Source organism: Trichechus manatus, unplaced genomic scaffold, assembly GCF_000243295.1.
Source record: "Trichechus manatus latirostris isolate Lorelei unplaced genomic scaffold, TriManLat1.0 scaffold00010, whole genome shotgun sequence".
NCBI lineage: Eukaryota > Metazoa > Chordata > Mammalia > Sirenia > Trichechidae > Trichechus > Trichechus manatus.
In genome coordinates this window covers 16,864,674-16,892,305 of record NW_004443946.1, presented here as the reverse complement: position 1 = coordinate 16,892,305, position 27,632 = coordinate 16,864,674, and the positions used below count along the sequence as shown (strand labels likewise).

Here is a 27,632-nt window from a genome sequence, read left to right as displayed (position 1 = left end):
AATTAGAGCTGTCTCGTCTGACATGAGGAAGTCAGCCCTGTGCCGTTCAGGCTGACTAAGACAGGGAAAGGGGCCACTGGCCAGGCCTCAGGGTGTGTTTGCTGCAAGGCTCGTGATGCAGTTGGATGGTTACATAGGGAGAAAAAAAGGAGCAAGCACCCCAAGGGAGGGAGGGAGGCACTGATCCAGACTCAAATCTAATTCTTCTCTCTCATTCCTGCTACCCTCAGATTCAGGACATTGTAGTCCAAACTCAGGAAGGCCGTGAGACGCGCTCAGCCAAGGACGCATTGCTGTTGTGGTGTCAGATGAAGACGGCAGGGTATGGCTTGGGAACCAGCCACTACCACATTCCCCATCACCTCCTGGTGACTCCCAAGCACTACCATCCCGAGGCACTACATATCATCACCCAAAACTATAGCAGTCTATCCTGCCTGATTCTTTGAGATCTGGAATGCAGGATACTTTTCCAAAGTTGCCTGCGGTCAGATCATGGGGTCTGTTGGGTATATGAGTCTTTGGACCTCATGGGACCTTGTGGGGCCCTTTACCAGAATTAACGGCTGCCCCCTTGGGCTGAAGTAGCTTAAAAAGGGCCAGGTTCATTCCTCTCCTGGTGTAATGGCCCTTAGATCACATTTTGGGGGGACCCCAAAAGAACCTATTTCTCAGGTCTTATTTTATTTTTTGGCATCCCTGGGTGGGCTTGAATCAGATCTTATTAGGTCTTAATGTTTCTCTTGGATGCAGCTACCCCAACGTCAATGTCACCAACTTCACCTCCAGCTGGAAGGATGGTCTGGCCTTCAATGCCCTCATTCATAAGCACCGGTAAGAGGGAGGAGTGGGCTGTGGGAACAGACTGAGACAGAACCACTTGGGGTATTGGACACACTGCACTTTACAGAGAGGTTATGTTACCTCTGTCGTTCCTTCTCGTTTTGCCCTCACCACCCCATAACACCCTGCTTTCCTTAAACTCTGTCTCACCTGCTGCCCATTTCCCGGTGCTTGCAGCTGCTCCCTCTCTGCTCTGCCTCCTCCTCCCACTCCTGCTGGGCCACCTCCCTGAGGCTGCCCAGGGTCTTAGCTGCATGCTGAGGCTGCCGTGCTGGGGCGGAGGGGGTGCCGTGTCCACTCCCCTTTAACAGTCTGGCTTTGTCCCCAGGCCTGAACTGATCAACTTTGACAAGCTGAAGGACTCCAATGCCCGGCACAACCTGCAGAATGCATTTCATGTGGCTGATCATCACCTGGGCATCATCCCGCTCCTCGACCCCGAAGGTGAGCTAACAGCTGCCCCGACCAGGCCCTTCACTGCAGTGTGGGAGACGGCACTCACTGTGCCAGGGGGAGGGCACTTGGAAGCTGGTTGCGGATAGTCTGGGTGCTGGGCGAGATGTGGGCACAGAGTGGAGGTGGCAGCTGGGCCAGAGCTCTGCTTCGGGTCTGCTGTTCACTCCAGATTGGTTCCCGACATCTCACCCGGCCTGTTTAGGGGTCCGTTGTGGAATCTGCATCCCACCTCTTTCTCCTTTCATAGTGTCTCTAAAATCGCAGATCTATAACTCTTCCATTCATGCCCTTTGGTTGTCACTTGGTTCTCGTAGTTGAACTTCGTGCTGGAGGAACAGGAAACCCTCTGAGCTTGACTTTTATGGCGTCCAGTTTGGTCTGAGAATGTACCCTCCCCTCCACCTCCTTGCAGATGTCTTCACAGAAAACCCTGATGAGAAATCCATTATGACCTACGTGGTATCATATTACCACTACTTCTCCAAGATGAAGGTGCTGGCAGTGGAGGGCAAGCGTGTCGGCAAGGTAACCGGAGCCCCCCTTGTTTCCATTTACCACACCGTGCTTTGACTGAGGTGCTCCCTTTCCATCCTGAGAGCCTTGTGTCTGGGCCTCAGCTGCGGTGGGCCAGCAGGGGAGTGCAGGTCAACCCCCAGCTCCCACTGAAGCCCCCACTGCCATGTCACAGCTCTAAAGCAGGTGATGGCATGTCCTGAAGGATGCCACAGCCTGCAGCTCTGAGCCCCTGTGTTCCACCTGGAGACTGATGTCTCAAGAACATTCTCATGTGAACAAATACGGGGTTTAGTTTGGTTGCTATTTTGTGGTTTCAGGCCTCTTGGGCTCCCGTGGTATACCAGGAACCCACTGCACTGCACAGGCCCTCATACCAGATTTCTTTCCCCTGCTGGGCTGTTACCTCTTCGAGGGTGGGGGCTATTTCTCATTCATCTTCGTGTGCTTGGTGTTTAACAAAGGCAGTACCTGGAGGCCCTCGATTCCTAATAAATATTTCAAAATAAATGAACCTCTGGTTACTTTAGTGACTGGTATCCTGGCAGAGTGAACTTACCAATCTTTTGTAGGGTTAAGGTTCACAGGGCCAACTCCCTACTGATTTTGCCAGTGCAAGAGGAGGGCTTCACCCACTTCCAGTCCACTCCTTTCGCTTTAGCAACAGCATTGGGCTCAGGGGACAAACCCAACGTAAAACACTCTGGTCCTTGAGAGATGGGAGCTGCATTTTAGGGGCACCTCAATTGCAGTCCACCTTGGTGTCATTGCCCTTCTGATGATAATGAGTAATAGAGTGATTTATTAGGTGATCGACCATGCCATTGAGACCGAGAAGATGATTGAGAAGTATGGTTGGCTGGCCTCAGACCTGCTCAGCTGGATCGAGCAGACCATCACTGTCCTGAACAGCCGCGAGTTTGCCAACTCCCTGACTGGTGTCCAGCAGCAGCTGCAGGCCTTCAGCACCTACCGCACTGTGGAGAAGCCGCCCAAGTAAGGGCCCTTTGATAGGGAGCCTGGCACTCATGGGGGTGGTCATCTGTGACTGAGCAACGATGGTCAAAAAGGTGGAGCCAAGCACTGACCCTTGTGAAGTGTATCCACAAGGCGTATCCTAGAGGCATAAGAGCTTCACATCTGTCACCTACTTCAACCCTCTTAGCCATCTTGCTCCCAAGCAACCCATAAACCCAATGCCATCGAGGCGATTCCAACTCATAGCAACCCTATGGGACAGAACAGAACTGCCCCATAAAGTTTCCAAGGCTGTAGTCTTTACAGAAGCAGACTGCCACATGTTTTCTCCTGCAGAGTGGCCGGTGGGTTCAAACCACTGACCTTTTGGTTAGTAGCTGAGCGCGTAACCACTGCACCATGAGGGCTCTTTTCCCAAGCAACAGCTTAGAGGAAACAGGCATTTTTGAGTAACTCTTGAGAAAAGAAAGTAAAATGTGACTTTCCCAGATCTCTGAGGGTTAGCAGGGGTGATATCTCAGGCTTCTGAGTCTCTGAAGGACCTTTTCTGGAAAGCTCCTCTCTCTGTGTGCACTGAGCTATGGTTTGCTTTCTGGTAATGACCTCTGTAATCTCAGCCCCAAAGCTGTCTGGGTAGGGCTTTATGGATCATAAAATACATCCTTCTGATTCTCTCCCGTCCGTCACTGCTCATTAGCAGAGCACTTAGCCTGCCTCTCGGGACTTCTGCTCACCGCATGTGTGAGGGCCTGCACCCATGTGCACGAGTATACACACACACACGGACACATGCACATATATACATGCACAAACAGGTGCCCATGCACAAATGCACACACATACATGCACTGTACAGATGCACACATGCAAAAACACGCAAATGTGCAAAGGCACACACGTGCACACTCACAGGGAACATTCCAACTCCTCTGCCATTAGCCTGTCCAGCTCTTTTAAAGCAGTTTCTAGCCCGTTGTTGGCGCCTCGTTCACCCCTCTGCTATCTCCCACACTGTCCATTCATGGCTATCAAACAGGAAAAGTGAGACATGACGTCTAGAGTGTACCTAAACAAGTATCAGGTTTCTGGTCTGACACTAACCTACTTTTAAACTCCTGAATTCAATACAGATAACATCCTTTGGGAGTCCATCAGGTACTGCACCTGGGGGTGTTATCTCTTGGCTTCGTGGATGGTACTTCAGGGCATAGCTCTCTTGAAATGCCTGTGAGTCCCGAGGTCATTTCAGCTGGGTTTCGGGTGGGGACCTTGCTTACAGCATATCCTTGACTGCTATGTTGAAGACGTAGAAGTGGGTAGATACTTAGGTACATGCAGAAATATGAAAGTACCCAGTTACCTGGAGCTTGGACCTGGGTTCCAGACATCTGTCCTGCTGCCAATTCTCATCTCCTACACTTAAAATCCTCCTGGCGCCCAGCCTTTTCTCCTCTTTCTGAAGCATCTGGCCTTTAGAAATTGTCAGGAGATCTGGCTCATTAGGACTCAGGTGAAAGTGGCTTTCAGTGCAATAAAACCTAAGAAGGTTTTTTATTGAGTTAATAAAGAACGGACTAAAGAGGTAGTGAGAAGCCTTCATTATTTGCAAAACAGAGAAAGGTTTCTTTGTATCGATTGGCAAAACTTGATACTTATAGGAGTTACAAGAATATTCCAGTTAGTCATTCCCACATAGAAGCAAATGTTAGGCAAATGCTGTGGTAGCTGTTGTGTTTTCCCTGATTTGTATTATAAAGACCCAATCCCCTTTTAGATCTCGGTATTACAGATGTTTCAACAGGTAAATAAACCTATATAGCCTCTTTACTTTTCCTTTGTTTTTAAGGGAAATATGCTTTATTATCTAAGCTCCAAGATGCTAGGGCCCCATGTTGATTTCTGGAAAAAATTTAGTGATGGCAATCTGGACACAAATCTCCCTATCTCTGTTTTCTTAACAGGTTTCAGGAGAAGGGGAATCTGGAAGTCCTACTTTTTACCATCCAGTCCCGGATGAGAGCCAACAATCAGAAAGTGTACACACCACATGATGGGAAACTGGTGTCTGACATTAACCGGGTATAGTGGTGTTTTCCGTTACGCTTTGCCAGTGGGTTGATGGAGTTCCTGATAAGGGCAAGAGGAAATGGTCACTGGGCAGGGTAAACCAGGCCATTTTTTCTGGTGTTATTAATTATACATGCTGGCTGTTTTGGGCAGATATCTGAACTTACTTCTGACAGGTCAAACTCTGCCTAAAAAACCCATTGCCATCAAGTTGATTCCAACTCATAGCAACCCAGTAGGACAGAGTAGAACTGCCCCTCAGCGTTTCCAAGGAGTGGCTGGTGGATTTGAACTGCTGACCTTTTTGTTAGAAGCTGAGCTGTTAAACACTGTGCCACCAGAACTCCAAATCTGTTGCCACTGAGTCAATTCCAGCTCATAGTGACTCTATAGGACAGAGTAGAACTGACCCAGAGTTTCCAAGGAGCGTTTGGTGGAACTGCCAACCTTTTGGTTAGCAGCCAAGCTGTTAACCACTACGCCACCTTGGAAGTCTAAACTCTGCCTACCACTTATCAATTCAGCCCACTGTACAGACACCCAGAGTCCATTTTTTGGAAGCAGTTTCATAACCGACCTTCTATAGGACCTTAAGTTTGTCTTTGAATCGGGAATATTAACTGCTTATAACAGAAGGGACATGCCTTATGACATTTCAGAGGTTTGGAGGTTTAACACTATCCAGACATTCTAATAGAATGAAAGGTAACCATTTGATCAGTAAGAATTCACCCACAGAGAAATTTCTTAACATAATAAAGTGCATCTATGCAAAACCAATGGCCAACATCATTCTTAATGGAGAGAGGCTGAAAATATTCCCCCTGAGAACAGGAACAAGACAAGGATGCCCTTTTATCACCGCTCCTAGCTAGAGCAATAAGGGCAAGAAAAAGAAATAAAGGGCATCCAAATTGGTAATGAAGAAGTTAAACTGTCCCTATTTGCGGATGATATGGTACAATACATAGAAAACCCAAAAGACTCCACGAGAAAACTACTGAAACTAATGGAAATCAGCAGAATAGCAGGATACAAGATAAACATACAAAAATCAGTTGGATTCTCATACACCAATAAAGAGAACAATGAAAAGGAAATCAGGAAAACAATACCATTTATAAAAGCCCTAAAAAAATGAAATACTTAGGAATAAATCTAACCAGAGATATAAAAGACCTATACAAAGAAAACTACAAAACATTATTGCAAGAGACCAAAAGAGATCTACATAAATGGAAAAACATACCACGTTCATCGATAGGTAGACTCAACATTGTGAAAATGACAATTCTACCCAAAGCAATTTACAAATACAATGCAATCCCAATCCAAATACCAATGACATTCTTTAAAGAGATGGAAAAACTAATCATTAACTTTATATGGAAAAGGAGGAAGCCCCGGATAAGTAAAGCACTATTGAAGAAGAAGAATAAAGTAGGAGGACTTGCACTACCTGAGCGTAGAACCTACTATACAGCTACAGTAGTCAAAACAGCCTGGTACCGGTATAACAACAGATACATTGACCAATGGAACAGAATTGAGAACCCAGATGTAAATCCATCCGCCTATGGTCACCTGATCTTCAACAAGGACCCAAAGACCATCAAATGGGGGAACAAACTGTCTTTTTAACAAATGGTGCTGGCGAAACTGGATATCCATCAGCAAAAAAATGAAACACATACCTCATGCCATATACAAAAACTAATTCAAAACGGATCAAAGACCTAAATAAAAAGCCAAAAACTATAAAGTTCATAGAAGAATCAATGATCAGTGCTAGAGGCCCTAATACACGGCATTAACAAGATACAAACCATAACCAACAACACACAAACTCCAGAAGATAAGCTAGATAACTGGGATCTTCTAAAAATTAAACACTTATGCTCATGAAAAGACTTTCCCAAAAGAGTAAAAAGATAGCCTACAGACTGGGAAAAAAATTTTGGACATTACAAGTCAGACAAAGGTCTAATCTCTAAAATCTGCAAGAAAATCCAACACCTCTACAGCAAAAAGACCAATAACCCAATTAAAAAATGGGCAAAGGAAATGAACAGACACTTCACCAAAGAAGACACTCATGCGGCCAACAGATACATGAGGAAATGCTTACGAGCACTAGCCATTAGAGAAATGCACATCAAAACCACAATGAGATACCATCTCACCCCGGCATTACTGGCACGAATCAAAAAAACTGGAAATAACAAATGTTGGAGGGGCTGCGGGGAGACTGGAACTCTTATGTACTGTTGGTGGGAATGCATAATGATACAACCATTTTGGAAAATGACATGGTACTTTCTTAGAAAGCTAGAAATAGAAATACCATACGATCCAGCAGTCCCACTCCTAAGAATATATCCTAGAGAAATAAGAGCCATCACACGAATAGACATATGCACACCGATGTTCATTGCAGCATTGTTCACAATAGCAAAAAGATGGAAACTACCTAGATGCCCGTCAACAGATGAATGGATAAACAAACTATGGTACATACACACAATGGAGTATTACACAAAAATAAAGAACAATGATGAATCATACCTCACCATGTGAGGTATGGGTCCTGTTTCATTTTTTTGCAGATGGATATCCAGTTTCGCCAGCACCATTTGTTAAAAAGACTGTCTGTTCCCCATTTGATGGTCTTCGGGTCCTTGTCGAAGATCAGGTGACCATAGGTGGATGGATTTACATCTCATAACATGAATGAAACTGGAGGACGTTATGCTGAGTGAAATAAGTTGTCTTAGTCATCTAGTGCTGCTACAACAGAAATACCACAAGGGGATGGCTTTAACAAAGAGAAATTTATTTATTCACAGTAAAGTAGGCTAAAAGTCCAAATTCAGGGCGTCAGCTCCAGTGTAAGGCTTTCTCTGTTGGCCTTCTCATCAATGTTCCCCCGGACTAGGAGCTTCTCCGTGCAGGCACCCCGGATCCAAAGGACACGCTCTGCTCCTGGCACTGCTTTCTTGGTGGTATGAGGTCCCCTTGTCTCTCTGCTCACTTCTCTCTTTTATATCTCAAGAAATTGCCTCAGGACACAATCCAATCTTAGAGATTGAGTCCTGCCTTACTTACACAACTGCCACCCTCCTCCCTCATTAACGTCATAGAGGCAGGTTTTACAACATACAGGAAAATCACACAATACCAGGAATCCTGGCCCAGCCAAATCGATACATACATTTTTGGGGAGACATAATTCAATCTCTGACATAAGTCAATCACAAAAGGACAAATACTGTATGAGACCACTACTATAAAAACTCATGAAAAGGTTTACACACAAAAAGAAACAATCTTCGATGGTTACAAGGGATGGGACGGTTGGGAGGGGGAAATACTAAATAGACAATAGACAAGTGGTAACTTTGGTGAAGGGTAAGACAGTACACAGTATTGGGGAAGCCAGCACAACTTGTACACGGAAACAGGTCATGGAAGCTCCATAGACACATCCAAACTCCCTGAGGGACCAAATTGCTGGGCGAAGGGCTCTGGGGCCAATGGTCTCAGGGAACATCTAGCTCAGTTGGTGTAACATAGTTTATAAAGAAAATGTTCTACATTCTACCTTGATGAGTAGCATCTGTGATCTTAAAAGCCTGTGAGCAGCCATGGTCTCACCCCTTCGAGAGCATGGGAAAATGAAGAAAACAAGATACAAGGGAAAGATTAGTCCAAAGGACTAATGGGCCACAACTACCATGACCTCCACCAGACTGAGTCCAGTACAGCTAGATGGTGCCTGGCTACCACCACTGACTGCTCTGACAGGGATCACAACAGAGGTTCCCGGACAGAGCTGGAGAAAAATGTAGAACAAAATTCTAATTCACAAAAAAAGAGCAGACTTACTGGCCTGACAGAGACTGGAGAAACCCCAAGAGTATGGCTCCCAGACAGCCTTTTAGCTCAGTAAGGAAGTCACTCCCATGGTTCACCCTTCAGCCAAAGATTAGGCGGCCACATAAAACAAAACGAGACTAATGGGGCACACCAGCCCAAGGACAAGGACTAGAAGGCAGGAGGGGACAGGAAAGCTGGTAAAAGGGAACCCAAAGTCGAGAAGGGAGAGTGTTGACATGTTGTGGGGTTGTTAACCAATGTCATAAAACGGTATGTGTACTGTTTAACGAGAAACTATTCTGTAAACCCTCATTTAAAGTATAATAAAAAAATAAAGAATTCACCCACAGAGCTGAATAATATTGTATTAGGCCAATATTCTGAGGCAGGTTTAAGGGTAAGAGGGACCTGAGAGGTCAAGACCAGTGCTTCTGGAATCTTTGATTGGCCCAGACATGGACACCAAAAGGCTGCCACTGAACTTTAATCCTTCTCCACCCACTCGAGAGCCTCAGGCTCTGCTGGGATTCCAGAAATCACTGTGTCAGATGAAAGAGAAAGCCAGGTGTTACTCCTGTGCCCCAAGATGTCTAGACCTGACTTCACGTTCTGTCCCTTGTGCAGGCCTGGGAAAGCCTAGAGGAAGCTGAGTATCAGCGGGAGCTGGCCCTGAGAAATGAGCTCATCCGGCAGGAGAAGCTGGAGCAGCAGGCCCGGCGCTTTGACCGAAAGGCTGCAATGAGGGAGACATGGCTCAGTGAAAACCAGCGCCTTGTGGTCCAGGTAAAGGGGGCACGCTTGGGGATGGCAGGAGATGAGAAGTTTTCCTGAACCTCTAGCAGTTGGCTGGGCTGGAGCCTAGCTGGCCTCTTGGTGGCAGCTGGATAAGTCTCTCCATGGATAAGCCTCTCTTGCAGCCCAGCTTCCTGGGGTTGGGTGGGTCAAGACTCACATCAGAAGTAGAACGCTCCAGGACTTAAGTCTCAACTTTAGGAAAGAGCCTCATGGTCTGTAACCGGCCCCCAAACCTGCCTTACGTAGGCCAGTAGCATGAACTAAAGCCAGGGTTTGAGTCGGCATTAAATAACAGTTGCCTGGGAATATGGTGAAAACACAGAGCACCTTGTGTGTGTCAGAGTGTCTTTTGGACTCTGGCCTCAAGGACTGCGACACATTTCACTAGCTAAAAATTGACCACAGAGCTGATTCTCCATGAGAGCATCTGTTCCCTCCCATTTGGAGCCTGAAGTCAAATTAAATTCTTTCCAGAAAGGGGAAAGCTAGTGTTCTAAGAGAATTGGAGAGTGTGTGCCCCATAGGTCATATGTGGGTAAACCATCTGTTTACAGCTGTGCTGTTTCCGAGGGTGGGGAAGTCCTTCCTGCCCAGGGCTGGATGGTCCACTCGGGGCAGGGTGGTGAGTGCCAGCAAGCCTTAAAAGGTCTCCGTTAGTGATATCCTTGCAGCATCACCCACACTTAGGGCACAGCAAGTAAAATCATGGGCTACTTTTGAAGGTACTCGTGAGACACTGAATCTTTGGAACTTGGTTCTGATAAGTTAGACTGAAAAAGATAGCAGCACTCACTCCTTCTTGGGAATGGGTTTCCCATCTGGCAGGAAGGACACAGCGTTCCTCTGCGTTTGGGCAGATGAGCCAAGGGCAGTCTGACTGTGCTGCCTGTTTCTCTCCCTGTGGGGCAGGATAACTTCGGTTGTGACCTGGCAGCCGTGGAGGCCGCCAAGAAGAAACACGAGGCCATTGAGACCGACACGGCCGCTTACGAGGAACGCGTGAGAGCCCTGGAGATCCTGGCCCAGGAGCTGGAGATGGAGAATTACCATGACCAGAAGCGCATCACGGCCCGCAAGGACAACATCCTGCGCCTGTGGAGCTACCTGCAGGAGCTGCTGCAGGCCCGGCGCCAGAGACTTGAGATGACCCTGGCGCTGCAGAAGCTCTTCCAGGACATGCTGCACAGCATTGACTGGATGGACGAGATCAAGGTGGGCCTCGGGGGACCACCCTCTCCCACACCCAGCAGCATCCACCTCGAGACTCAATGCTGGCCCTTCCATTAGGGTATGCTTCCTTAGAAGCCTCCCAGCCAATCACATTCCTCAGTCAGAATGGAGAAACTGAGGCAGCATGGGGTCTGTGCTCCCAGGTAGATGACACCAGCACAGTCCATTATATCTCCAATGATGGAGAAATACTGGGTTCGTACTAGCAAAGGTGAAAACTAGCAGGGCCTAGAAGAGATGGACGTTAATCAGGAGCCAGAGAGTCAGGCTCTGAGAATCACAATTTGACTCTAGTTAGAATCCAGACCTTTCAGCGTCAGGGCAACCAAGAAGTCTTAATTCTCTTTTCCTTCCATTGCAGTGGGTCTCAGGTGAAGACACACATCAGACTGACTATGGAGCTTTCTAGAAATGTACATGCCCAACCTCAGACCTTGAGACAGATTCAGTAGATTGAGTGTGGGGCTTGAGCTTCTCTAAGACGTTCCATGAATGATTCTGATGGGCACCCCTAGTAGGAAGCCTTGCTCTGTAGCTTCTTCCATCCTGATCATCAGCCTTTTTCCAGCTGCACTGGACTCACTCTGAGTCAGATACCACAGACCCTCCCTTTGGAGGGGCCTCTTCTCCTAGTGTGTAGTTCTCTTCACTTCACCTTGTTCCCTTCACCTTGTCCTCTTTGCCAGGGTCACCTCTTGTCTGCTGAGTTTGGGAAGCACTTGTTGGAGGTAGAGGACTTGTTACAGAAGCACAAGTTGATGGAGGCTGACATCGCCATCCAAGGGGACAAAGTGAAGGCCATCGCTACAGCCACCCTGCAATTCACTGAGGGGCAAGGTGAGGCCAAAGGTGTCTCCTCTACTGAGGTCTTTAATGCCAGAGCCCCATGCTCTGACTAGCACCCCAGCCTGGAAAGATCCCCTGGAACTAGCTTTAGAATTCTGCTTCTTTCTTCAACTAATGGCCCAAGAAAGAAGCATGAGGACAGCAAAACTGTCCAGAGAGCAGGCAACTGCTTTGATAATCCATGATCAGAAAGGTGTTTCCAAGCACCAATAAGGCATTGTCTGTCTTTCATTCTCTCTGATAGCTCAAGTCATGGCTGAGATAATTTAGGTGTCTGGTCTTAAATAGAGACTTCACTCCGTTTTTGAAGAATCACCTTGAAATTTGTAACTGAACATTTTTACTTTCTTTTTAAAAATAATTTCATGTTGTGCATTTCTATCGAGAACTGCCCAAACTTTTAACCTCCCTCCATTCCTGTAGTTTTAGTGGGAACTAATTATAAAGACCTGGGTCTACCTGCTGAATAACCAGGACCCGAGCATCCAATCCAGAAGCCCCAGTGAGATGGCAGGTTCTAGTTCGTGTGGTTCCAGCCTGGTAGCTGATTGAAGTTTGCCCGTAAATGAAGTGCTTCCTTCCTTTTTCCTCCTTCCTTCCTATTCTTTCCAGGATACCAGCCTTGTGACCCCCAAGTCATCCGGGATCGTGTCAGCCACCTGGAGCAGTGCTTTGAGGAACTGAGCAACATGGCAGCTGGACGAAAGGCCCAGCTGGAGCAGTCCAAGAGGCTCTGGAAGTTCTTCTGGGAGATGGATGAGGCTGAGAGCTGGATCAAGGAGAAGGAGCAGATCTACTCCTCCCTGGACTATGGCAAAGACCTGACCAGTGTGCTCATCTTGCTGCGCAAGCATAAGGCCTTTGAGGATGAGCTCCGCGGACTGGACACCCACCTAAAGCAGATCTTCCAGGAGGGTGAGGGCATGATCGAACGCAAGCAGTTTGGGCACCCACAGATCGAGGCCCGTATCAAGGAGGTTTCGGCCCAGTGGGAACAGCTGAAGGAGCTGGCTGCCTTTCGCAAGAAGAACCTCCAGGATGCTGAGGCCTTCTTCCAGTTCCAGGGTGATGCGGATGACCTGAAAGCCTGGCTTCAAGATGCCCACCGGTTGCTCTCAGGCGAAGATGTGGGGCAGGATGAAAGGGCCACACGGGCCCTGGGGAAGAAGCACAAAGACTTCCTGGAGGAGCTGGAGGAGAGCCGTGGGGTGATGGAACACCTGGAACAGCAGGCCCAGGACTTCCCTCAAGAGTTTCGGGATTCCCCAGATGTGACCAACAGGCTGCAGGCCCTCTGGGAGCTCTACCAGCAGGTAGAGGCCCAGGCAGACCTGCGTCGGCAGAGGCTGCAGGATGCCCTGGACCTGTACACGGTGTTTGGGGAGACGGATGCCTGTGAGTTGTGGATGGGCGAGAAGGAGAAGTGGCTGTCCCAGATGGATATCCCGGACACCCTGGAGGACCTGGAAGTCGTGCAGCACAGGTCAGAGCCGGTGCATCTTTTCCTCACCTTCCCCTCCCAAGGCCTGCACTCTACCTCCCACCTAGTTTGGTTAAAAAAATAAATAAAACAAAAAAACCTGTTGCAGTTGAGTCATTTCCGACTCATGGCGGCTCCATGTGTTGAAGACTAGAACTACTCGAAGGGTTTTTTTAAAAAAATATTTTATTGTATTTTTGGTGGATGTGTACACAGTAAAATAGGTCCCCATTCAACAATTTCTATAAGTATTATTCAGTGATATTGGTTACATTCTTCACATTGTATTAGCATTCTCTGTATTTCCGTTCTAGTTTTTCCATTCCCATTGACCTAGTCTCATAGCCCCCAACCTTCTCATCTATGCTTTAGCATATTTGTTGACCATTTGGTCTCATGTAGATGGTTTTTTAAAAGAGCGCAGTATTCAGGGGTGACATTCATTACTTTATGAGCTAACCTGCTATTTAGCTAAAAGGTGACTTGAGGGGATAGTTTTGGTTTCCATAGGGTCTTATCGGCTGGAATCTTTACGGAAGCAGATTGCCAGGCTTTTCTTTCATGGAGCCACTGGGTGAGTTGGAACCACCAACCTTTAGGTTAGCTGCTGATCACAAACCGCTTGTGCCAATTGGCAAGCATCTCTTTGAGAGGCCATGAGATGCCCTTTCTTGTAGGGTTCAGGCATTGGGAGATACTAGTTCTAATTTGGCTCTGTGGCCTTGGGTACTTCACGCCCCGCCCCAGGGCCTTGGTTTCCTCAGATTAAAATGAACAGGTTATTTCTAGCCCAGTTATTCAATTACTTTTCAACTGCAGCAGGCTTTTCTCAAATGAGTTGTATATGGACTCCCCAAGGTAGAACATAGGGGATAGTGGGAGTGAGAGGCTGGACCCCACCAGCACTAGCTTTCTGTGCAGTCTCTAAGCTGCAGAACTGCTAGGGGCCACAGAGACTAGTTTGTAAACCACTGGTCTTCAAGGCCATTGTCATTTCCAGTATTCTGATTCCATCACCACTCTGGCGTGGGAGTCATGCCTGCAGTCTGTGTGGCATCTCAGCCTCCTAAGCACAGAATCCAGGGAGTTGAGGAGGAGAGGCTGCTCCCTGGAGCAGTGCTGAAGTGGTCCTGTGCTGATGCTCGAAGGAACTGGGTTCTTACCCCAGAAAGGTTTGGTTTTCATAACCACTCAATCCTCCTCCCCCGCTACCTCCAGCAGCTCTCCCTTCTCCCACTAGGGAGCACTTCGCTGGGAAGGGTATCCTTCGGGTCAAGGTGTCAGAGGAAGTTGAATCAGAATTCAAGAGCAGCAACTAGGGCAATGGAGTCTGTGGCAGGTAGAACCTGTGGCTATGGACACCCCCTCCCACTGTAACTGCTTTGAAGCCCTCCCCTCCCTTCGCACCTCTCTGTTGAGCCACTGGCCTGTGTAGTAAGTCACCAGCTGGCCCAGGGAATACTAAACCATGAAATTGGAGCTGTGAACCAGAAAATTGGGTGAGTCAGCATATCTTGTCTCCTTTTAGTCCCCTCACCTGGGTGAACGTGTCTAGGAGGTAGACAGAGAAGGCAAGAGCTACAGATTCTAGAGACTTGGTAGCCATTGTGATGACATGTCTACTGCTACCTCATGACACCTCATTTTCTCTGTCCATACCAGGTTCGATGTCCTGGACCAGGAGATGAAGACTCTGATGACTCAGATTGATGATGTGAACCATGCTGCCAATAGCCTGGTTGAGAGTGGCCACCCGCGCAGTGGGGAAGTGAAGAAGTACCAGGACCATCTGAACACCAGGTGGGGTGTGGGTAGGGCTTGGGGCTGGGACATTTCTCCCGGCACCTGAATATCCCTGGGGTGACCCAGAAGTCAGGTCACCTGCTATGCACATCCTGCTCCTGTTGCTTGCCAGGTTCGTGCACTCGAAGCTCTTGTCTCTCTCAGCCATAGTCTCCTTCCCAGCACTGGAGCTGTAACAGCAAGGAGGAAGGAACTGTGTGATGAACTGCGGGTAAAGAGCCCAGGGAGGAAGAGAGATGTGTTTGCAGAGCAGGAGTGCTGTGCCTGGGGGGGTGTGTGCATGCGTAATAGAGGGGATGTTGTGAGTGTGTCTGTGGTTAGAATCAGGCCATGAGGCACTTATGCCCCATTTCCTCAGACGTTCTTGGGCAGGCAGAATTGCTTTCTGAAAGCTCTTAAGTACTGTCCATGAAAAAGTACCCCCACTTGGGCCAAAATGCAGCACCAGTAATGAGGCTGGCTTGAATGAAGAAGAGAATTAGCAAGGAGCCTTGAGCAAGCTACGTGGCTGGAACAAAACACAGGCCCAGAGGAGCCTTTTAGAGTGGGGGTGCTTTTTGGATAGGCGGCATTGACCATTAGTTCCTCGAGGATCTTGGAGGCCAGAGCAAACACCGGTGTTCCCTAGGCCCTGGGCACACAGAATGCTACATGTTCACCACCTCCCCATTACCCGACCCCTTCCGCACATTCAAGAGTGAGCCTTGCCCTGCCCGAGGCAATCTAGGAGGTGGGGTCAGGGAGGACTTTAAAGAAAAGGGTCAGCACAGTGGAGACTGTGGGGGCCTAAGGGGAGGCAGGGGTGACCAATACACTTTGGAGCCCTTAGAATGGGACCAATTGTCTCAGCATCCAAATATGGGGAGTGTAGTTCAGAGATTCCTTTGTCACTCTTCTCTTCTTCCGGCTTGTGGGTAATGGGTGTGTGTATGAGAAAGAATATGACTGATTATTGCAACTGCATCTTAATTGAGAAAAACTCTAGAGCAGGTCCAAATCAGAGCAACTTCCAAAGACAGGAAGAACTCATCAGCTATATGTCTGTTGTCTTAATAGCTGTAGTCAGAAAATGTGGATCTTTGCAAGGCCCTCAGCCATGCACCATCTCAAGTAAAATACATTAAGTTACTTGCCACCCTTAGGTGAGAGAAAACCTGAGGCATCAGCCGCTAAGCTGGTTTTCCATTAAATCTGAGAGCTGAAACTCACCTGAGAAATCTTCAGGTCTAGCCGTGTACCGCAGACAGCTTTGCCCTGCCCTGACACTTCCAGGGCTGGGAAGCCCATCCCGTTTTTAGATGACTCTTCCTGGTTAGAAACTTTGATCTCATACTGAGTAGAAATCTGCCCCCTTGAAATTTCTACTTTTTGGTTTGGGCTTTGCCCTTTACAGATATCAAAAATTATTCTGACTCCTCTTCCATGTGCTAGCTCTTCAAATATCTTTAAAAACAGCTGTGATTTCCTCACCTCCACCTCCAGTCCTGCCTCCATGCCTCTGCTATTCTCCCTACTAGCATTTGTTCTCCTCCAGCTATATTTTCCAAATCCTGTCTGTCCTTTAGACCAGTCCAGGTTCATCTCCTTCCCAGTTTCCCAGATGAAAAATGATCTTTTCCTCCTTTGTATTGGTTTATTTCACATATTACCTTGTATTATAATTACCTTTGTGCTAAAGAACTTTCCTACTAGACTATTAGCAAATGAAGTGCTGTATTTTTATATATTGCCCACAGTGCTTTACACACCAAGCACATTCTTGTCTGAGGTTTCCTGTTAACCTCTGTCTGGAATATTCTTTCCCCAAATACCCACTTGACTCACTCCCTTATTTTATTCACATCTCAGCTCACACGTCAGCTTATCAGAGCAGTCCTCATTGACCACCCCATCAAAAGTCGCACGCCCCTCCCTCCCACCAACCCCCTCACCCTCTATCCCTTTACCTTGCTTTTTTTTTTTTCATTGCAGTTGTCACCACTTGATGTATTATGCCGCCTAGTGCCGCCCAGTTGCTGTCAATCGATCCTATGTGTGTCAGAGTAAAACTGCGCTCCATAGGGTTTTCATAGCTGTGACCTTTTGGAAGCAAATTACCAGGTCTTTCTTCTGAGGTGCCACTGGGTGGGTTCGAACAGCCAGCTGTTCCGGTAGTAGCTGAGTACTTTACCATTTGCATCACCCAGGGACTCCTGAAGAATTATAGACTTACTTATTTGTCTCCGCTTGCTGGAGTGAGAGCAAGGCCTTTGCTCTGTTCATTGCTGTATTGCCAGTGCCTAGAACAGTGCCCAGCACAAGGCATGTGATCATTGCATGAGAAATGCTTAAGCAATCAATGAACAGGGGCAAACCGAAATAGCTTCTGCCAAGCTTGGCACATATGTATCATCCAGACACTTACTGAATGAGTGCTCCATCACCTTGCACTGCACATACTCCAGTTTGCCAGTATTTTTGTAGAAATGTTGGGACTAAGACCAAACCTGTACTCTCCATGTGGCCAGATCAGTACTGACTAGAGTGGCTCTATCAGCTCTCTCCATCTTGGAGACAATGCCATGTAGTTGTTGTTGTTAGGTGCTGTCGAGTCAGTTCCAACTCATAGCGACCCTGTGTACAACAGAACGAAACACTGCCTGGTCCTGTGCCATCCTGACAATTGTTGCTACCCTTGAGCCCATTGTTGCAGCCACTGTGTTAGTCCATCTCACTGAGGGTCTTCCTCTTTTTTGCTGACCCTCTACTTTACCAAGCATGATGTCTTCTCCAGGGACTGATCCCTCCTGATAACATGTCCAAAGTATGTGAGATGTAGTCTCGCCATCCTTGCTTCTAAGGAGTGCCATAGAAGGGAAACATGTGGGTTTGGGAGTCAGATGTAGACCTAAACCCCAGACCATTCCCTGTGGCCTCACTTGGTGGCTGCAGTGAGGCCACACTAGGAAAGAGCTGAAAAATCGCTGTGGGGCCTCAAGCCTGGGGCACAGCCAGGCTCTCTCCTTTGGCTTCTGAATGGGTCTAGGAGATCTCGCAGCCCTGGAGTGCTTCACCTTCTGTCATTTCACAGTGCTTTCAGACTAACTTGGAAAATAGCTTCAGCTCCTTTCCCCTACATTTCCCAGCCTCGGAGCATTTTCTGAGTGCCCAGTGCAGAATTCCCCAGAGGCTGGGAATTCGTAGCCTAAGAGGGAAGCCAAGGTGTCCTCAGGCTGTCTCTCTTTTCTCTCCTGGTATTCCTGATCTCTCCCAACCTTATCACACATTTCTGTTTGCAAACCTATCTTTTAAACTAGACTAGCTGCTCTTGTCATGCATTGGGGTTGCCCACAGTGCATTCTGCCCAGTCCATCTGCCGAGTACATCAACTTTCATCCCCTGGGTGCTGGGGATACAAAGATGAACCAGATATTCATGGTTCCCACCTTTAAATAAATCACTGCATTGGAGGCCCCAGAGATCTTTTCATTGAGGTACAGCTCAGATGACCTCCGTGAAATCTGCCACCATCACTCCCATTGCTCCTCTCAACTTCGTTAGTCCTCTCTACCTATAATGTGCTGTGTTCACGTGACTTAATACTGCAGTTGTTTTATGAGCTCATCTTAATTTCTTTCTAAATCATACACTCCATAAACGCAAGGTTGGTTCTGGCTGTTTTCTCCCAAAGCCTAACATAATGTCTTTTGCCTGGTGAATATTCAAGAAAGATGTGTTCAATTAGTGAATGAGCATTCAGCATACTCTACGATGCATGTATGGTATGCAGAATGAGTCAATCTAGGCCCACGGGAGGTGTCCCTGATGGTCTGAGCCTAGGCTAACAGAGCCTTCCAACCAAGCAACAAATCACCCAGTTGCCATCAAGTCAATTTGATTCATGGCGACCCCACGTGTTTCATAGTAGAACTGCCCTGCTAGGTTTTTCACGGCTGTGACCTTTTGAAAGCAGATCTCCAGGCAACAGGGACTCTAGAAGAGGCTTACTCTGTGCTGCAGACCAAGCCTAGACCCTCAGAACATCCACCAGGCCTTTGCACATTTCCTGGGTTCAGAGCCACACTGCACTTGAAGATTAAGATTTTGTTATCCATTTTGATTATAATTCCAACTTCTTCCTCTTCCGCCTACTCCTTTCCTTCCTTCTCTTCACCAAGCCACTTTTCTTTTAGACCCAAAGTGATTTTTTCAAGACCTGGGACACTTGTAATATGACTTTGGGCATTTGCCTGGTTCCTCTATGTCCTGAAGCAGTCCTGAAGTTAATAACGTGAGCTTTTTAACTATTTTCGGTATTTCAGAAAATCTGGGAAAATTGTATGTTTACCTGAAATCTAACCATGTACACAGACTAACTAAATGTCATGTTTCTTTACTTATGGTTACACTCACATCATTGATGGCCTCCTGCTGATTGAAAGGTCTAATTTGTCTTTAGTAAAATTGAATAAGTGAATTTTACTCACCCACAGTTTGTTGGGTAGATAATCGATTTTCAACAAGGTCTGTGGAGAAGACTCAGGTGGGAAATCTGAGAAGGAATGCCCTTTGGGAAGAGGTAAATAGCCTGTTTTCCTTGGGCCCCCTCACTGACTGTAGGTTGTGTCCCTGCTGCACAGGTGGCAAGCATTCCAGACCATGGTGTCGGAGCGGCGAGAGGCAGTGAATTCAGCCCTTCGGGTGCACAACTACTGTGTGGACTGTGAGGAGACCAGCAAGTGGATCGCGGACAAGACGGAGGTAGTAGAGTCCACAAAGGACCTGGGCCAGGACCTGGCAGGGGTTTTCGCCATCCAGCGGAAGTTGTCTGGGCTGGAGCGCGATGTGGCCGCCATCCGGGACCGTGTGGGTACCCTGGAACTTGAGTCACAGGAGCTGATGGAGTTACACCCCGAGCAGAAGGAGGACATTCGCAAACGACAAGCAGGTGTGGAGTTGCTGTGGCAGGGTCTGCAGGAAGCCCTGAAGGGCCAGGAGGCCTCCCTGGGGGAAGCCAGCCAGCTGCAGGCCTTCCTGCAGGAACTGGATGACTTCCAGACCCAGCTGTCCATTACCCAGAAGGCTGTGGCCTCTGAGGACACGCCAGAGTCACTCTTGGAGGCTGAGCAGCTCATGCAGGACCATATGAACATTAAGGATAAGATTGATGGGCACCAGGAGCAATATCAGCATATCAAAGCATCTGGGGAGAAGGTGATCCGCGACCAGACAGACCCGGAGTACCAGCTCCTGAGCCAGCGGCTGGTGGGCCTGGACACCGGCTTGGAAGCCCTGCGCCGGATGTGGGAAAGCCGCGGCCGCTCCCTCACCCAGTGCCTCGGCTTCCAGGAGTTCCAGAAGGATGCCAAGCAGGCTGAAGCCATCCTCAGCAACCAGGTAGAGAGAGAGGCATTCAGGGATGGGGAGTCGGGGAGAGTCTTTCTGGGCAACAAATGGCACTAGAGGTGAGTCTACAGATGTGCTGTTGGGCTCAGGGACCAAATGGTGCTTTTCTTGTACTTTCTTTGGCCACTAATTAGGGAGAAAATTCTCTTTGTTTTTTATCATGTGCTTTTCCAGCCCTGTGTCCCAAACTATATCCTGTTTCCAGGTCAGTTTGAGGCAGATGTGGTTACCTTCCACGTGGCTTTAGGCACACAGATTCACAGGGCCCCTAGGGGGCGCTATTCACACTGTAGTCTTCATGGCTGCACATGCAGCTAGCTCTTCCTGGAGGTGCCCTCACTCCCTCCTCAGCCTGTCTTCCTGCCTTGTTGGGAATCTTGCTTCAACAGGAATACACTCTGGCTCACTTGGAGCCCCCAGACTCCCTTGAAGCTGCAGAGGCTGGGATCCGGAAGTTTGAAGAATTCTTGGTGTCTATGGAGAACAACCGACATAAAGTCTTAAGTCCTGTGGATTCTGGAAACAAGCTGGTAGCCGAAGGAAATCTCTATTCAGAAAAGATCAAAGATAAGGTGCAGCTGATTGAGGACAGGTACTTCCTTGCCCCCAGAGCCACGGGGGCCCTGGAGCCAGGCCAGGGTGTTGGTGTTATGCAAGGACCCCAGGCTCAGCGTTGTTGTGACTGTGGTTTCCCTTTCAGGCACAGAAAGAATGACAAGAAGGCCCAGGAGGCCTTGGTTCTTCTGAGAGACAACCTGGAGCTCCAGAACTTCCTCCAGAACTGCCAGGAGGTGAGAGGCCGTGTTTCAGGAGACACCTTTCAGGGGCAAAGTGCCCTAGACGTGCCCATAGGGGGCCTTTCTGACTCTGGAGTTACGTGATTCCATGAGTGGGAACTCTGGGCACTTGACTTCTAGAATCTTTGGTTCCACAATTCTTTTTTTTTTTTTTTGTCCAAATCTGGAAAGTCATCCTTTAATTTGCCAAGTCTAGGACAGGGTTCTCAAAGAGTAGTCTGAGGATTGTCTATATGACATTCACCTATGGTCTGGTCAGGGCTGGCTTCATGGGTGGGGAACCTGTGCAGACACACAGGGTCCCACACTTAGAAGCACCCCGCTCTTGGTTCAGTGGTCTGCTGTTGTCATCTTGAAATTCTTACTAATTTTGAATATGTGTGTTTTGCATTGGGCCCTGCAAATTATGTAGCCAGTCCTGGCCCTAGTTAAATGCAGATTCCTTGACCCCACTCAGGTCCAGATGAATCAGAACCGTAAGGGGTGAGAGAGAGAAAGCAGCACTTTAAACAGGCCTCCTAGTTGGAGAACTGCTGGCCTAGAAGGTCCTTGCTCAATCTGAGGCCGGCTGTGTAGGGAAAGTGTTTAACCTGCACTCCTAGGCCCTTCCACCAATAGTACTTCCTGTGTGGAATGGGGCTTTCCCTGATTGCTTTCTTGCTCTCATCTTCCTACCCCTTTCCTCTTAGCCCAAACAACTTTGTTTCCACCTACCTCTGCCCTTGGCACAAACAAGGCTTGGCAGCATGCCAGGACATCTTGGAAACATTGAATGGTCATCACAGTCTTTCTTCATTGTTAATTATAGGATCTGTCCTTGGCTTTTTCCTCAGATAACATTTTCTCTGTGTTTGTTAATGACTTCTAAACCTACTGCCGATGAACAGATTTATTTATCCATCTGGTAAACATTTACTGAGTTCCTGCAATATGTCAGGCCCTGTCCTAGGTCCTGGAAATATGGAGAGAGAATAAAATATCCCTGATCTCACACGGCACACACTCTAGTGGGGAAGACACATCAGCGCCCGTAATTTAGCCCTGGAACAACGAGGGTTAAGTTGCCTGTGCTGGGATTTGGGAATCCTGAGTTGGGGATTAGTACTCTACTGTGCTCAAGCTTCCTCCCCTCAGCTTACTAAGTCATGAGGCCTTTTTCTGCAGCCAGGGGTGGACAGCAGGTCCTGTCCTGAGTCTGGTCAAAATATACGCTCAGGAATGATTGGACCCACTCCTTCTGCCCACAGCTCACTCTCTGGATCAATGACAAGCTGCTGACATCTCAGGATATCTCCTTTGATGAGTTGCGAAACCTTCACAATAAATGGCTGAAGCACCAGGCATTTGTGGCAGAGTTGGCTTCCCACCAAGGGTGGCTAGAGAACACTGATGCAGTAAGTAAAGGAAGTGGTGGTGGGCTCTCTGCTCAGATATGGTGCCTGAATGGGGCTTCACCCAGGGTGTAGACACCGTCCTGAAGCTTGCTGGAGAGTATAGAATGCCTCTAAATAGTAATTAAAGTTTCAGAGCTCCTGATATATCCAGTCTTGTTAAGCCTGGTCAGAATTAGTGACTCAGTGCAGGACCTGAGTCTGGGGACAGTCCAGGACACTGAGGACACCTAGCTAGAGCTTCAGGGTCTAAGGCCAAAACAGCAATTATCTCAGTTTGCCTTTCATTGTCCTCACCAGGCCCCCATCATTGTCCTGCCCAGTGGCAGGGGAATACTTGAGACGACCAGAGTTATCCTGGGGAACCACTGACCCTCACCATTTGGATGGGCAGAATCACAAGAGAATGGTCATGCACACCCCTCATAGATGGGGAGCTAAGACCCCCCTCTTTAATAAAGTTTCCTGGTGGCACAAGTCAAAATGTGGCTGGAGTTAGACCTGGGAATCATGCACCTGTGTTCCTTCTCTCTGTGGTTGTCCGTGAAAGAGCAGGCACAGCGCCCATATGAGGCCATGTCACATAGTTAAAAGTGCAAACTCTTGAGCCAGACTATCTGGCCCCTTATCCTCTTTGAGTCTCAGTTTCTTCATCTATAAAAAGGGGGGTAATAATAGTACCTACCTGATGAAGTTGTGAGCATTAAGTACCTTAAAACGTATAAAGTGCTTAGAATAAACCAAAAAAAATAAACCAAACCCATTGCTGTCGAGTTGATTCCGACTCATAGCAACCCTATAGGACAGAGTAGAACTGCTCTGTCGGGTTTCCAAGGAGTGCCTGGTAGATTGAAACTGCCAACTTTTTGATTAGCAGCCAAACTCTTAACCACTATGCCACCAGGGTCCTTGATAATTAAATATTAACCATTAGTATTAACATATATTCCTAGGCCCATGTCATGTCACACATTACCAAAACCAAACCCAATCGGTTGCCGTCGAGTTGATTCCAACTTATAGCAACTCTATAGGACAGGGTAGAACTGTTCCATAGGGTTTCCAAGGCTGAAATCTTTACGGAAGCAGATCACCATATCTTTCTTCCATGGAGCAGCTGGTGGGTTCGAACTGCTGACCTTTAGGTTAGCACCCGATTGCTTTAACCACTACACCTCCAGGGCTCCTCTTATCAAACTTTACTCACCCCAAAATATACATTTACACAGGAGAAAACCAGATAAGGCAACTTTAGAGATCACCAAAATTTAGTGTACAACGTGTGGAAAGATGAGCAAGAGAGGGAGGTTTCCATGCTGAGTACACCTGGGTGGATTTTTTTAGTACCAGCTGACCCTTGTCTCATATCGACTCAGTGGCAGTGGGTTTGGTTTGGTTTGGGACACTTGTCTGCCAGCTCCTTATACTGCAGACTCCTTGAGTCATTTGCCTCAAACACGGCTCTTCCTGCCTCCCCTTCTACTGCAAGTAACTCTGGGTTCATAGGGTCTTTCAGTTGAGCCTCACCTGAGTTCTAGTAGATACTTTGCCTTAGTGACCTCCCCTCGGGGTAGCCCCTTGCAACCACATGGAGCAGAGCTGACCAAGACCGCCTCGGCCCTCCGAGAGTGAGCTCTCCTCCTTGCCCACACAGGAAGGAAAGCAGCTGATGGAAGAGAAGCCCCAGTTCGCGGCCACTGTGACCCAGAGGCTAGAAGACTTGCACCAGCTCTGGGATGAGCTGCAGGACACCACACAGAAGAAGACCCAACAACTCTCGACTGCCCGGAGCTCTGATCTGCGCTCACAGACCCATGCCGACCTCAACAAGTGGATCAGTGCCATGGAAGACCAGTTGCGGTTGGATGACCCGGGCAAGGACCTGACCAGCGTCAACCGGATGTTGGCAAAACTGAAGGCATGTGAAGGGGTTGTAGACTCAGAGTGTTAGAGCTAGAAGGGCTCTTGGGGAGCAAATCCACAACCCAGAAGTAAGTGCTTCTTCTGTTCCTCTTACGAGACTTGCTTTCATTTCATGCAAAAATGTCTCTCTGCTCATAACCCATCTCCAACCCCTTCCCAGTGGGTAGGACAGAGGTCCTAAATAGGTTGATAAAACGATGCTTGGGAAATACAGGACAGACAGCAAAGGAGGGGATGATGAGTGTGGGCATCTAGGGAGACTTCCTGCAGGAGTCTGAGCTCCAACTGGGCCTTAGAGAATGGGTGGGATGCAGGAGGTAAAGAAGAGGGAGGGGCTGCCCAGGTGCCAAGGCTGGTGCTGACACCATCCCCCTTGTGTCCCAGCGAGTGGAGGACCAAGTGAATATGCGGAAGGAAGAGCTGGGGGAGCTGTTTGCCCAGGTGCCTTCGCTGGGAGAGGAGGCAGGGGATGCAGACGTGAGCATCGAGAAGCGGTTCCTGGATCTTCTGGAGCCCCTGGGGAGGAGGAAGAAGCAGCTGGAATCATCTAGAGCCAAGCTGCAGATCAGCCGGGACTTAGAGGATGAGACGGTGCGTGTGCTGCAGCCTCCCCTCAGCCCCCACAGCTGAGCTGGCAGCCGCCATCAGGGGTAGCTGGCTGCCACCCAGAGCAATTCTTGGCAGCAGATGTCTGGTCATCTCACTTCCTTCTCATAGGGTTGTTGGGATGATTACATTAAATATAAGAGTAAAACCCATGCTTTTTGAGTGGTAAATCACTGTAATGTACTAACATTGATGGTTAACAGCATGGACTTTGGGGCTAGACAGACTTGGTTTGAGATCCAACTCCATTACCTTCCCCCTGTGTGATCAGGAGTAACTTATTTGAAACCACGGGTCAAAATACCAAAATATCCACATTTGTAAAATGGGGGCAAAACCCTGATGGTGTTGGGAGGAACTAGGGAGACACTGCAGGCAAAGCTATGTCTGGCCCCTAGTGAGTGCTTGGGAGAGGGTGGCCATCAGCCATCACTCTACCTTCTGGTCTCCTGGTCTCTGCAGCTCTGGGTGGAGGAGAGGTTGCCTCTGGCCCAGTCAACCGACTATGGCGTTAATCTGCAAACCGTGCAGCTGTTCATGAAGAAGAACCAGGTGAGTCCTGCCTCACCTTTCCAGCCCTCCTTGCCCTGCTCCTGGCCCTGCCCTGCCCCAGGGAGGAAAGCCCAGCCCTGACCTGCAGAAGGCCAACAACATCAGACATCTCTCCCGATTCCTGCTCTTGTTGCTAGTCGTGGGTTCCCAAACAGTGTTTGTAGTCTCATAGCAGAAAGAGCAGGCGGCGGTGATTGCAGAGAGAATCCTCAGAGGATCACAGAGCGGAGGAGGGGGCAGTCAGACTCCATAGGGCACGGGTGAGTGCAGGAGCTGGGAGGCCTGCCTGGGGATTGACGTGATTTCACAGCTTCTGTGCTCACTGGCCTTGCTGAGAGGTGGCCGATAACCCCTGGTTTCTCTCCCACAACACGGCCTTGCCACTCTTCTAGGGCTAAGCTTGGCATGCCAGGTACCCTCAGGGTAAGTAAGTCCCATTTCTCTGGACATGTGAGGATCCTTGTGGACTCAAACTATATTAGGAAGCCATTAAACTTGGACTCTGAGCCCTTGGAGCAGACATCCCTCTGCTGCTCTGCTCTCTTTTAGGCCCGAGTGGGAACTTCCGAGGCTTTGCTCAGAATCTGGGAATAAGCAGATGCAAACACTTCCTCTTGTGTCAGGGTTGCAGGGGGAGCCAGCATCCTCAAAGCAGGCCAGCTGTGTGGGGTCACAGTGCCTACATGATCAGCTGGGGCATGCTGAAGACCCTTCTCTTGGGCCTAGAGTCCCTCCTCCTTCCTGGTCTTGTCTCTGGGCCAGGAAGTGGGGGCAGCCCCAGCCATGAGGAAGGAGATCCTGGGGACTGAGGGCCCAGAGGAGAACAATGTGTGCCAGTCGGTATTATAGCTCCTGAGGGAAAAAAGGTCACAGCAGACAGCACTTCCCACCTCGAGCCCAGCAAAGGGCCTGAATTTTTTTCAAAGAGGTTTAATTGAAAGCTCCCTCAGACCCTTTGCTTCCAATTGACATGATCTAGTCAGGGACGGTGATCAATGGTGTGACAGACCAGGACATGGGCTAGAGGGTGATAGAAGTAGGGGTTCAGTTAACACCACAACCTTCAGTTAAAGGAGGGAGCCATGTAAAAGATAGTACCCTCGGGGCGTCAGTTTCCTCAACCATAAAATGAGTCCCACAGACCTTTCCAACACTAGAGACTTTTGCCTCTGTCCAGCTTCGTGTGTGTTATGCCAAAAGGTTGTTAACATCCCTAGCTGGAGGTGGGTATTTTAGTAATAGGGCAAAACAAATATGGATGTGAGTCTTGTAGCCAAGAAGGGAAAGGCAATCAGGGGAAAGCATGGCTACCTGGCTACCCTAGTAAAGACTATTTTAGACTAGCCTGGCTAAAGCATAAGTCAGCTGATAACATTTCCTCACCTAAAACCTCCTCTTGCAGTGTTTCTCAAACTTTAGTGGGCATCGGAGTCATCAGAGGGCTTGGTAAAACACAATTGGCTAGACTCCACCTGAGATCTACTGAACCACGGGTGGTGCCTAAGAACTTGCATTTCTAACAAGATCCTAGGTGATGCTGATGTTGCTGGTTGGGGACCACACTTTGAGAACCACTACTCTAATGGCTCTCCATTGCAATTAGAATCAAATCCTGCAAGGTGCTGTAGCAATGGTTCTCAATGCTGGCTGTACTTTAGAACCACTTGGGGAACTTTTAGACATATTAATGCCCAGGTCCCACCTCAGATCTGGGGGTAGGGCCCTGACTCTGTGTGTGTGTGTGTGTGTGTGTGTGTGTGTGTGTGTGTGTGTGTGTATGTGTGCATGCTTGAAAGAGTCACAAATTATTCAATGTGCAACCAGGGCTAGGAACCACTTTCCTGCCTGATCTGGCCCCTACTACTAAATCTCATCTCTTATCACTTTCACCCTCCTTCATAGTATTCCAACTATTCTGGTCCTCAGACAGGCCAGGCTAGTTTCTATGCCAGGGCCTTTGCACTTGCTCTTCCCTCTTGCCTGGATATACTGATCTCCCAGACCTTTGTGTGGTTGCCTCCCTCTCACCACTCAAATGTCATCTTTCTCAGAAGGGCCTGACTCCTCTAGCTAGAGTAGCCACCACCACAC

At 48.4% G+C, this 27,632-nt stretch overlaps 1 protein-coding gene across 1 annotated transcript in view; it reads left to right on the top strand.

Moving 5' to 3' along the window:
- Positions 1-27,632, top strand: part of SPTB (spectrin beta, erythrocytic) — a 126,748-nt gene that overhangs the window by 68,176 nt on the left and 30,940 nt on the right. Inside the window, exons 6-23 of the mRNA XM_004370951.2 lie at positions 231-322; positions 754-834; positions 1,172-1,287; positions 1,712-1,824; positions 2,621-2,808; positions 4,752-4,869; positions 9,358-9,516; positions 10,438-10,740; positions 11,445-11,595; positions 12,217-13,087; positions 14,747-14,884; positions 19,507-20,263; positions 20,662-20,864; positions 20,973-21,063; positions 22,317-22,463; positions 24,115-24,378; positions 24,768-24,974; positions 25,452-25,541. Of these exons, the coding sequence (XP_004371008.1) occupies positions 231-322; positions 754-834; positions 1,172-1,287; positions 1,712-1,824; positions 2,621-2,808; positions 4,752-4,869; positions 9,358-9,516; positions 10,438-10,740; positions 11,445-11,595; positions 12,217-13,087; positions 14,747-14,884; positions 19,507-20,263; positions 20,662-20,864; positions 20,973-21,063; positions 22,317-22,463; positions 24,115-24,378; positions 24,768-24,974; positions 25,452-25,541 (4,089 nt within the window). The remainder of the gene's footprint in view (positions 1-230; positions 323-753; positions 835-1,171; positions 1,288-1,711; positions 1,825-2,620; positions 2,809-4,751; positions 4,870-9,357; positions 9,517-10,437; positions 10,741-11,444; positions 11,596-12,216; positions 13,088-14,746; positions 14,885-19,506; positions 20,264-20,661; positions 20,865-20,972; positions 21,064-22,316; positions 22,464-24,114; positions 24,379-24,767; positions 24,975-25,451; positions 25,542-27,632) is intronic.